The sequence below is a fragment of the Anolis sagrei genome, chromosome 2, assembly GCF_037176765.1.
Source record: "Anolis sagrei isolate rAnoSag1 chromosome 2, rAnoSag1.mat, whole genome shotgun sequence".
NCBI lineage: Eukaryota > Metazoa > Chordata > Lepidosauria > Squamata > Dactyloidae > Anolis > Anolis sagrei.
This window is the reverse complement of record NC_090022.1, coordinates 49292586-49305526: the sequence shown is the minus strand read 5'-3', so window position 1 is coordinate 49305526 and position 12941 is coordinate 49292586. Positions and strand designations below refer to the sequence as shown.

The 12941-nt window shown below is 38.0% G+C and overlaps 1 protein-coding gene across 2 annotated transcripts in view; it reads left to right on the top strand.

The window, feature by feature from the left end:
• The window catches only part of RAD18 (RAD18 E3 ubiquitin protein ligase), a 185385-nt gene that overhangs the window by 33579 nt on the left and 138865 nt on the right, over positions 1–12941 (top strand). For both annotated transcript variants that reach the window (XM_060766287.2, XM_067463488.1), the window contains exon 6: positions 4783–4882. In XM_060766287.2, the coding sequence (XP_060622270.2) occupies positions 4783–4882 (100 nt within the window). The remainder of the gene's footprint in view (positions 1–4782; positions 4883–12941) is intronic.

The following is a 12941-nucleotide window of genomic DNA, read 5'->3' as shown; positions in this document are numbered from 1 at the left end:
CGTAAAAGATAGAGTGTTGGATGAGCGGAGGTCGGATAACTGAGAATCTACTATATTCCAGAATCCACAACTGTCCACATGGGAAGCTGAGATAGTACACCTTTATTTTTCCGATGGTTCAATATACACAAAATTATCAAAATATCATATAAAACTACCGTTAAACAATGTATATAAACTGTATATGAAACATCAATGAATTTCATGTTTATACTTGAATCCCTTCTCTGAGATATCCCATTATGTACATACAGTGATAGTTTGATTTAGGAGTTTAATTTGTTCCTTGACCGAGCTCTCAACTTAAAACACTCTTATCGCAAAGTGAATTTTCCTATTGAAATGCATTAAAATGCTATTAATTTGTTCCAGCCCCCCAAAATCCCCCCCCCAATTTTTTGTTGTTTGTTTTTAAATAAGAATGTACTTTATAAATAGCAATGTATAAATGCACATTCACATGGAACAATAAAAAGATCACCTTTAAAATGGTAAAAAAAATGTTGTGGCAAGGAACCACAAAGCCAAGAGGCAGAAGCACCATTTTCTTCATACTGTACTCATTTCACCCTCTCTCCCTCTCCCTCTTCATGAAGCCAAATATACCAGGAATAAAAACCACACAAAATCAACTAACCCAAAGTTCCTCAAAGTGGACAAGAGCAAATTGGAAAGCAATCTCCCAAAGTGCACAAGGCATGGAGGCATGAGACGTGGAGGCTGCCCCTTTATTATTACTATTGTATTTATTTATACCCCGCTTTATCTCCCCCGAAAAGGATTCAAAGCAGCTTAACAGAAAAACGTTAGCACAGCATTTAAAATATACAAATACACAAACATTGAAACGGAATTAAATATAAACAGTATCAAAAGATTCAGAGTTAAAATCTTTCAAACATATTTGATTCATATGCAAAGCTAAAAACCACAGCCCCCACCAAATTGATCTTTAATCCTTTATCTTTAAAACCCTTCCTGAATAGAAAAGTTTTAGTCTGCTGCTAGAAGGACAGTAAGGAGGGGTTCATTCTGGCTTCCCTGGGCAGGGAGTTCCAGAGTTGTGGGGCAGCCACACAGAAAGCCCTCTCTCGTTCCCACCAAATGAGCTTGAGAGGGAGATGGGACTAAGAGAAGGACCTCTCATGAAGATGTCAGGGCTTGGGCAGGCTCGTACAAGGGCTGTGGTCGGCCAAATTTCCTGGACCTGAACCGTCTAGCACTTTAAAGGTCATAACCAGCACTTTGAATTGTGCCCAGAAACAGACTAGTAGCTAGTGGAGCGGCTGCAAAAGAGGGATTGTCTGCTCCCTGTAGCCAGCTGCAGTTAGCAACCTGGCTGCAGCTCAAACCCGAGCCACGCAACAGCTTTTATCTCAAAATGCTCTTAAGTTGGGATGGTCTTAAGTAGAGATTCCACTGTATATGCTTCCACAACAACAACTTTTTTATGGTCCAAAGACCCTTTTTAAACACTGTATATGCAAATAGAGGCACTTCAAAAAGAAACAAAAATTTCCAAAATCTATAACAGTTCTGGTTCCAAGCATTTTGGTTTAGGCACACTCAACCTGCATGCCCATTTTAATATTAAAATGTATCTAGCAAACCATGATTTCACATGATAACAGCCCCAGCTCAGTTTCAATTTTTACGTTGTTTTGACTACATAAAAACAACTTAAAAGTATCCTTCATCCATTTGTTTTTCAGATGATCTATTTTCAGTTTTAAAATTGACCTTGATGGAATTCTAGATAAGTGGTTTTGCAATTTAAACTCCCTTTAGTTCAAAAGAAATGGGTCGTTCTATTGACTATATTTGTTTTCCTTTTTAACAGTCATTATTTTAACTGCTTTTAATTCTATTGGCAATATAATTGATTGTAGTGTAATGAATCCTGGGTTGAGAAAAAGCCAGGATATGAATAAATAAATAAATGTAATATAATTCTGAGCTGAATTTTAAGCACATAGAACTTCTGTATTCATCATAAAATACTGTTTCTGTAGAAATTTTGTTTTCCCTTTAATGGTTACTTTAATGTGAAGTGAGGGAGAAAAAGAATTGAAAAATGAATGGAAAAATGTAATGATAGCCTTTATAAGGTTGCTTCTATCTTACTTCATCAATTTGGCTTGCTTATGTTTAATTTGGAATATATCATTGGAACTAACTGGTTTTGAAACAACACATTGTTCCTTAGATGAATATGATATTGCTGATCTTTTTTCTCTGCAATGGTCTCTATATAAGTTTTATAGGGCTTCAGATTTCAGAATACCTTGAATTGGTAATCATGGTTACAGTCATTTTAAAAATCATTCCATGGCCATGAAATATAGCTATCCAACCTCCTTCCCGTTCTGCAATACCAAGAAGAGACATGAAAATGTTTCTCATTCTCCTTCCTTTATACTTGCAATTTTTGCTCTTTCCCCTTTATGGATCCAAGGTAAACACTGGAACCAAAAAGCTGGATCACATAGTAGAATGGCGGAAATTTCCCGGGTGAATCATTACCATGGTTCAAATGTACTATTGTTTCCTTTTAATGTCCCAAGGGAAGTATTTATTCTTGTACTTACGTTGCATTGGCCACATGGAAGTCTTATGAAGCTCCCAAATCCAGGGACAACATGTTAAAATAATTATAAAGGAAACCTGTCTGGTAGGCTTGAGCCAATTGTTTGGAAGTTGGAGATTGCTAAAGCCAACCTCCTATTATGTAAGCCATAGGCAGTGGGGTGGGGTACTTATCTGGAATAAGGTTTTACTGCCTTCTTGGAGTCTATACCTAAGAATTATACTTTTGATCAATCACATCAGAAATTTCTGCTTATTTTTTTCTTGATAAAAAGAGAAAGTATAGCATTGCATGTGTCTAATTCAGAGCTTTCCAAAACATTTCATTAGTGACACACTTTGTAGACAAAGTAGTTTAGTTTTACTAGCAAATTGGATGTTAAACCAACCCCTTATAAGAGATAAGGACACATAAATAAATGGTAATGGTGAAATTATGGGACACCCAGCATATCTCATGAAAATCTTTCAATATATTTACATATATGAATTATTGCACATTTTACATAGACTCAGAATTTTCTTGTTACATTCATGTGACAAACCTGCACGAAGCAGCTGACATACTAATCTGGTCTAATAGTAGAAAATTCACAAAACTCTGGTCTAATAGTAGCTAAGGTGGGAGGAACATGGAGATACAGACTTTTTTATATCTCTAGGAATTTCTGGATCTTCCAGTCTGGCTCTGTGGCCAACTTCTGCAGGAAGTTGAACACAGAATCTCATTGGAGGATGTAGAAGCTTCTAGAGAAGTGTTATCTCTAGAAACCTTTAGGTCCTCTAGCATGAGTGGAGGATTAGACCATGAAGTGACACCTACAGCTGGGTTTCTCCAACCTTTTGAGCAGAGAGCCAGTTCATGGTTCCTCAGACTGTTGGAGGGCCAGACTATAGTTTGAAAAAAAAAAAGAATGAATTCCTATTCAAACTGCACATACCTCATTTGTAGTGTATAATCATGAAATAACAATACAATATTTAAAACAAATAAAAAATTGAATCAACATCAACTTACCAGTACTTCCACGAGAAGTATGGGTTTGCTCTTGACTGATGTGATAGTCAAGTTAATTAGGATTGTTGGTGTTGTGTGCCTTCAAGTCATTTCAGTCTTGAGGTTTTGGGTGGGAGCTGGGTAAATGACCTTGGAGGGTCGCATCTGGCCCATGGACCTTCATTTGGGTTCCCCTGACCTAGAGATTCCTAGGGAGAACATTTTTAATGAAATCCTGAATAATCAAATCTGCAGAATGTGGAAGGACAACTATATTTTTAAAGTACTTTTTAAATTCAATATTTAATTCAAAATTCAATATTATAAGTTGCTTAACTGTGATATTATTTTATAACTGTTTTGCTTACTTTTATCTTCAGCTGTTTTATTCTGTTCTGAGCCATTCCAGTTTTGAGAGAAAACTGGGGTAAAATGATGAAATAATAAACTAGCCTGGTTGAGAAGAAATGTGCAGCTCTTTCATGTCTGCATCTTCTACACTCCAAATTGTGTCTTGACTTTGATGGAAGTGAATTGAGGAGTTGTGATGTAGAGATTTGGCCATGTGATGGATAATGTCAGTTTTCTGCTTGAGAATCAACAGTTTTTTTTTGTTTTATACTGATGGTACTGAAGTGCTGTTCTTCTTGGGAGAAGAAGAATGCAACTACATCCAGTGGAAAGTCTAGACTGCTGCCATTTTCAATCCCAAATAGCCTAAATATTTGCATGCATTGTAGGAGAACAGTGCTCCTGGGACATTGGTATGAAGAAAAGTATCCTTATTGATTCCCAAAGGATTTCCTTGTTTATTCCCAAAGGGGCCAATTTCTATTAAAATTTATGCAGACTTGTAAGTACACTTTCCACCATCCTGTTTCCATTTTTAAAATATGTCTCCTCACTCCCGCTCTCTATATAGGGAAAGAAAAAGAGAGGAACTTGTTTTTTTTAACAAGTTGGTGGTAGGACATGTAACAAGTTGGTGGTAGGATATGTATTTTATATGCCTCCCTGTATTTCAGTAGAAACAGGCTTTTTGGGGAATAAATAAAGCAGGCATATTTATATTATTTGGGAAGAAGCCCTTTAGAAGTCTTGCATACTAGTCAATACTTAGTATATTTGGTTTTCTTTAATTAACAAGCATTCTTGTAAGCATTTTTATGTTGATGTGAATGTTTTTTTAAATATTTCAGTGGAGTGTCCTGTTTGTGGTGTTGCTGTGCAAGAAATGCAAATAAACAAGCACCTTGACAACTGCTTAACACGAGATGAGAAGAAAGAGAGTCTCCGAAGGTAATAGACATGAGTGAGTGAATTCTAGTGAATGTTGCTAGTGCTTGATACCATGAGATTGTTATGTACTAGCACTGTGCCATCTGCTTGCTCTTATAGACTGTGAACAAAATTAAAGATTCACATGATAAATTTGGAGTAAATAAATGTAGTATCCACAAAAAACTGCTGCTCAAATTTCTTCAGGATTGCTTTTATTTATTGGGTAAATGGGATAGTTTCTTATATAGACATTTTAAAAAGTCAAATGACTTTATTTACTTTGATTCAGAATCTGAAGCTGTATCCCTTTCTTAGCTAGATTACCGACCTCATCACACTGGAGAATGAATTCATTTTAAATCTGGTTTCTGCCTCTTACAGAATTCTGGGGTTTGTAGTTTAGTGAGGCTGTTAAAAGCTTCTCCCTAAACTACAAACCTCAGAATCCTGCAGAAGGCAGAAACCGGCTTTTAAGTGGATTCATTCTCCAGTATGATGAGGTCCTACCATGAAACAATTAGTTATATACTTACCCTCTTTTTAAAAATCCTCCATAAAACCAGTTTTTCTTCTGGTTGAAGCTCACAAATCCCATACTGGGAGGAAGACAGGATAGAAATTAAATAACTAAAATAAATGGGTCATTTCCTCACAAATCCTTCAAATGCCAGTATGGTGCAACATCCTAGCTGTAGAATGATCTGTATGAAGCTTTAGAAGAAAGTGGTTGGCTTTCTCTCTTTATAAATCAGTACAAATTTAAAGGAAATTTAGTAAGAGAGGTACTTCTTTTGAAAATTTCAGGGGAAAAACACGTATTTTTTTCCCCTCTCAGAAGTTTTCAGGTAAAAACTTAAGTGACTTTAGAAACATAAAACAGGGATATACCACTTGCTTTAGGATAAAATCTTCTTAATATATTAAAAATGCAGGTTACAAATTGAATTTAGTTTTAAATTTTTATTTCTTTGTTAAAAATGGAGTTACAGAGAAATGCTTGTGGTCTAAAGAATGTCTTTGGCTATGCCAGTTGAAAGTGCGGGCAAAAAAACCACTATTTGAAATTATTTTGTCTCCGCCGGATCTTTATAGTGCCAAGTAATCAGAACAAAGTCCATTTTCATTCTTAAAAACAAACAAATGAAAAAACTGAGAAATGTTTTGATACTGTATAGAAACTTCCTCTTACATTTAGCACTTTTTAGATTGGGGTGGGGGGCAGGAAAGCTGGACACTGAAGAAAGCTGATAGGAAGAAAATCCTGTCATTTGAATTGTGGTGCTGGAGAAGAGTTCTGCAAATACTGTGGACTGCTGAAAAGGACAACCACATTGTTCTGTATAGTTGTGCATAGAAGTCATTTCTCCTGTTTCCTTCGTTTCTTTCAGTACTTCGGGAGCACGAAATGGGAAGTCCCCTCCCCACACGAAAATCAGCTCGATACGAAAGCAAGCTGGAGCCAGTCTCGGCTCTAATCCTGCTTTTGTCTGCAGCCGAGCACATCCCAGAACTTGCCTCCTTTTCTTGGAAAGAGAGTGCATGTGTGAATGAGTAAGAGGCGCTCGGCTACAGGCACTGGCAGGCTCGCATGCTTTCTGGGTCTGCATGGCACACATGTACTCTCTTTCCAAGGAGGATGCATGTGTGGCATGCAGGCCCAGAAAGCCCGTGCACACCCGCCAGTGCCTGCAGCCAAGCACCTCCCCTAGAGCAAGAAACTGAACTTGCCTCCTTGTCTTGGAAAGAGAGTACATGTGTGGTGTGCAGGCCTAGAAAGCACACACCTACCAGTGCCTGCAGCCGAGCGCCTCCTAGGAAGAAGCCTCTTTAAAGCACACGGGTCAAGGTTTACCCTGAATGCACAACAATTCTCCTTAGAAGCAAAGAAAACTAAACTGAGACTGTTGTACTTTAGATATAGCATGAGAAGGCAACCTTGTCTCCAGAATTGCAATCATCATTCTAAAAGAAAATATTCCATAACCTTAGGGAGAGAGGGAATTTGATAACTCCTCTTCCCTGAATTTGAGTTTGTTTTTTCCTCCACACCTTTTCATCTAAGTTCAGTACAGATCAACATAACCACAGTAGTGTATCGCCTTGCTTGTTCAAATTGTAGGCAGCATTGTTAGGATAAGTTGATTCAGATTTTTACCTTTGGTCAAAATGTCTAAAGGCCACAATTTTAGGAATCTTATTGCTAATTGCAGTTTTCTCCGCATTAGGCAAAAAGCAATTGTAAAGGCTTTAGTGCGTCATTATTTTGAACCTAATGATCCTAGATGAAGACCTTATTAAACTATGCAGCAGTGAAGTCATGTAAGCATGTAATTGGAAATCTCCTAAGCAACCTTCTAAACAGCTTTCTGCATGAGTTATGTGCCTTCAAGTCATTTCCAACTTACCACAACCCTATCATAGGATATGCAAACATAAGGTTTTGGGCAAAGGCATAGGTTGAGAGGAGTTTATTTGGTCTAATTTGATTGAGTGGGTCTTAAATGGTTCTCTTCCTCAGAAAGAGTTTTATAGTGGTTTAAGTAGTTTTAGGGAAGCATGAATTGAGTTGTGTTATGAATAGAGCAGAGTGGTTTATCCCATCTTACCGTGTGAAAGAACAGAAGGCTTCTAGGGAAATATAAATAGGCAGCACATAAATGGGATGAACAATGTCAAGGATTTTTTTAATTTATTTAATGAAACATGCAGGTTGTCTGTGGAGCCTAAGCTTGTTGCTAGGGAACGTTATCAGTGGCATTTGTTGTAAATTGCTTTGAGTGCCCATGGCAGAAGAGTGATTCATAAATCTTAAAACTAATAAATAAATAATAGAGCAGAAGGGATTGAACACATTTGGGATTGAACACATTTGTATAACAGAAGATGCTTTAGTGTTAAATTAGTCAAGTTAGTTAGGGAGTGCAGGCACATGGGCAGTGATTTATTTGACTGCATTTGCAGATCATGCTAAGTCATAGTTCAGCACAATATACATGAACAGGAACATGATACCTTGAGTCTCAGATTTACACATTCCATGTCCTGTGCAGCCAGAGGAAGCAATTTGGAAGCTTCTGCTTTTAAATAATCTTGATTTACTCTAGTCCTGTACCTACAGGACTAGTATTGGCAGTTTCACCTACCCTCATTCAACAAGATATGTCTTCTCTAGGAATTTTCTAGGTTCTCCAAGTGATTTTGTGCTGTGCTTACACCAGATGTTACCATAGAGTCAACTTGGAAGATGGTAACAAATACTTACAGGGGTCAACTCTAGGAATGTTCTAGGTCCTCCAGGGCCACTCTGTTGTGACTTCATTTCAATAGGGTATTCTGTTTTCACAATAACTTTGGGAATGTATTCCTATTGATAGCGAGGTTGCACTTTATTATCTGAAACTGAAACTGTGATTAATTTTACCATGTTTAATTTAAGCCAAGGATGGATAACTTATGGTCTTTTAGCTATTACTGGGTCCTCTGAGGGGCTTTTATGTCGGAGATGGTGGTGGAATAGAAATAAAGTTATTATTATTATTATTATTATTATTATTACTACTACTACTACTACTACTACTACTCCAACCACCAAGAACCCGACTGGTGAACGTCACCCAGAGAACTTTTTCATTGGCCGTCCCATGACTGTGGAATGAACTGCCTCAACAGCTGTATTCAGTTAAGTCAGAATTCAAGACTCAACTGAATACATATCTCCTGGCAGGCCTACCCATTCAATTACTCAGTCAATTTTAAACTGTGATTTCCAAATTTCCATTCTATTTGTATTGTATTTTAGTCCTTGTCCTCTCTCTCTCTGTGTGTATAGTGGTAATGTGTTTTAATATATGTATTTTATGGTACAGTATATATTTTATGGTAATGTGATCTAACTGTGTTGTACCTTGCCTCAAGGAGAGGTGAATAGCATATAAATTATGATGATAATGATGATGATTTAGATTTCTGTTTACTTTACTTAGTGAGAGGAGTTTAGTGGAGGGAAGATAGTGAGCTTGAATCTTGCTGTGGCTTGTTCTTGCTTGTGCATACCACATTAAACTCTAGTTCAGTATGGTTTGGGAACACAACCTGAAGATAACAATTACAAAGATGGGTCAATATTGTCTTACTACATCATCTATTTGAAAGTCTAGAATTTGGTTTGAGTTCCAGAAACAGAATATCAAGGCAAATTTAACCCAAAGCAGGTCTAAAAAGATTAAGGTATATACACTGCTTTTAAAAATAGAAATTCTTTGTACATTTATCAGATATATCCTTTCCTTTTTACGCCTTGTTACCACAGTGGTTCTCTGCTGTATCTCAAAGATTGTATCCTTCATTAAAAGGAGAACATTGTGGTTGAAAGAGATCGTAGCAATTTCTAAGCATTGGTAGGTGGAAACTTACAGATGAGAAGTGCCAGGTCTTTTTTCAAGACCTTCCCCTTTCCTCATGAACATTTGGGCTCTGAAGTGATGCAGGTAGCTGGCTTGGGAAGCTCTACTTAAATTTTTCGTTTTTGTCTTTGAGGCTGCATTAGATGTTTTTCATAAGCTTTAGCTGCTTTCTTCCACATCCCTGTTTTCTTTGGCAGAAACATAGTTCATATAAGCAACATGAAGGATTGTGTGTGTGTGTGTGTGTGTGTGTGTGTGTTTGTATGTGTCTATCTCAGGCATGGGCAGGAAATGGCCCTCCAGGTGTTTTAAGTGCTAAACAATTAAGTGCTAAACAATACGGTAATGAGAACTGGAATGGAACAAGGAATATGAGACTGGCTATGATTCCACTAAGAGACGAAGCGGATGTTTAGTGTAGTCTGTAATTGTTGTATAGTTTATATGTTGTTGAAACTGGCTTTTTTTGTAATTGTCTTTTATGTGTACTGTACACCGCCATGAGTCGCCCTTATGGGCTGAGAATGGCGGTTAATAAGTGCATCAAATAAATAAATAAATAAATAAATTTTGGACTTCAGCTCCCACAACTCCTAACAGCCAGTAAGCTGGCTGGGATTTCTGGGAGTTGAAATCCAAAACATCTGGAGGGCTGAAACTTTCCCATGCCTGGTCTATTTAACCTTTTAACTTTTTTTGTTACTTGGTTCCTGTGGCCTTTGTTTGTTTTTTTATTTTGGGGGAAGGGAGATGGAAATCTGAGTTCAAACCAAATGAAATTAAAATACAATGAAATCAGGCACCTCTTAATTTAGTGACCAGCACAAAGTTATCTTACCAAAGAAGGATGTGTTCCTACAGGCTATGTGCTGCAGTTAACCATTACTATCCCATCTTTATAGAATTCCTCATATTTCTTTTCTTGTGGCCTCCAGGATTTTTGAGGCTGCATAGAGTAGAGGATCAGGAAAAAAATTCTTAATAATTTCTGAAGCTGCATTGGCTCAGGATCCAAGAAACATATGAGATATAGCTTGTATCAGTGGAAAGAGTCCTATTTATGGAAGAGCTTTTGTTGTTCCTCCTGGTAGAGGAGAAAGATGGGTTCATATTTGGGTTTGGTAGCTCATTTCCCCTTCCTTTTACCTCCCAACACCGTCAGCATTGTTCAGAAGGCTCTCTCACACCTCTGGAACAGATTTGCATGGTCAATAAGGAAAATGAGAATGTGGAAGAGTGACTTCTTCTGGTAGCAGAGACATCAGCTGAATCAATAAAGCAAAGATTCTTTTCTCAAATTAGTAGTTTTGTGTACTACTCTTTTTAGATTTGGATGATACAACTGTGGTAACTGGTTTAAAAGTTGATTTTCATTGTTTGTTGCAATCATAGGGAATGTAGTAAATAAGTCTGTCCTGAATTGAAAGGTTTGCAAAGTTACATTTTGGAATACCACTTTCAAACTACCCCAGAAAGCATGGATCACATTGATTGAGGTGATTTGGGGTAATGTTTTCAAGCTCTGGTTTGTGATGCTACTGTGTTTTGTGATACCTACAATTGCTTATTGATACTAGTAAGCTTCTTCTTCCCTGCTTTCCCCTCTGTTTTATGCTTTTAGTGTCAGCAAAATGTCATAGCTGATTGAATGTTGGTTTGTCCTTTGCCTTGCAAAGGCAATGAGGAACATGTGGAAGTTGCCTTAATTCTACAAAGGATTTTTCCTAGCGCTCTGAACAGGTGTTAGCATCTTTGTTTTGACAGTTTTTTGAGAATTTGTTGATTGTAGTTATCAGTTGCAGATGTATGTGGCTGGGGTGTGTTTTCCCTCAGGAATGTTAAGAAATGTGTGTAACAGGGTTTATTTTTATCAAGGCATCATTCAATTTTAAAAGAATCCCTGAGAAGATTTTTGTCTCAAAAGATTTAGCTACTGTGGGTTATTAAACATGACCTTGGCAATGCGCTTTTAACTTGATTTGTTTCAATAGCTGTTAGCATGTTTAGTTCCTCTCTGAGGAATGTCTTTTTTTTCTAGTTTTGCATTCAGCATGGGCAATATATGATTTTAAAATAGCATTTTCGTTGGGAAAATGTTGATCCTAGGCTGCAGACTAGAAGTTTCATAATTATATGCAAGCATGCTGTTGTTCTGCTGTTCACTTTACAGGGAATATGTGTATCATAGAATCATAGAGTTGGAAGAGACCTCATGGGCCATCCAGTCCAACCCTTTGACAAGAAGCAGGAAAATCACATTTATTTATTTATTTATTTATTTATTTATTTATTTATTTATTATTTAAACGTATATGCCGCCACTCCCCTGGGGCTTGGAGCACCTCTGACAGATGGCCATGCAGCTTCTGCTTAAAAGCCTCCAAAGAAGGAGCCTCCACTGCTGAACAGCTCTCACAGTCACAAAGGTCTTCTAATGTTCAGGTGGAATATCCTTTCCTGTAGTTTGAAGCCATTGTTCTGCGTCCTAGTCTCCAGGGCAGCAGAAATCAAGCTTGCTCCCTCCTCTCTATGATTTCCCCTCACACACACACACACATATATATATATACTTACTTACTTAGGTGATCCCTCGTAGTCTGAGGATGATGGTCCTCCAAGTTCAGTGTCCTGGTGGTGGATCCGTAGGTGACTGTGGAGCCCTATTCTTGATCTGCATCTTCTTCCGCAGTGAGGGCATTGGTTTCCAGGTGGAAGGCGGTCTCGGTCGGGGTTGGCTTGACGCGCCTTCCTCATGTCTCCTCTCATGCCCAGCTCTTTAAGCTGCTCCTCATAGGACTTGTTCTCCATGAGGACTCCAAGATCTTTTTCACATGTACTGCTATCAAGCCATGCATCCCCCATTCTGTATCTTTGCATTTCATTTTTTCTGCCTAAGTGGAGTATCTTGCATTTGTCCCTGTTGAACTCCATTTTGTTAGTTTTGGCCCATCTTTCTAATCTTTTAAGATAGTTTTGAATCCTGCTCTTGTCTTCTGGGGTATTAGCTATCCCTCCCAATTTAGTGTCATCTGGAAACTTGATGATCATGCCTTCTACCCTTCATCTAAGTCATTAATAAAGATGAACAGGACCAGGACAGAAGCCTGCGGCACTCCATTTATCACTTCTTTCCAGGATGAAGAGGAAGCATTGGTGAGCACCGTCTGGATTCGTTTGCTTAACCAGTAACAGGTCCACCTATAACAGTTCCACCTAACCGTAGTTTTCCCTAGCCCATATTGGACTAGTTTGTTTTCCAGAAGGTCATGGGGGCCTTGTTGAAGGTCTTACTGAAATCCAGATACACTCCATCCATGGCATTACCTGCATCTACCCAGCTTGTAACTCTATTGCAAAAAGAGATCAGATTAGTTTTTCTTGACTTGACTATTAGTGATGACTTCATTTGTTTCTAAGTGTTTGCAGATCACTTCCTTAACAATCTTTTTCAGAATCTTGCCAGGTATCGATGTGAGGCTGACCGGACAGTAATTGTTTGGGCCGTCCTTTTTCCCCTTCTTGAAGATAGGGACCACATTTGTCCTCCTCCAATCTGCTGGGACTTCTCCCATTCTCCAACTCTAAAAGAATATTGCGTGTGGTTCTGAAATGACTTCCGCTAGTTCCTTCAATACTCTTGGGTGTAGTTGATCTGGCCCTGGGGACTTGAATTC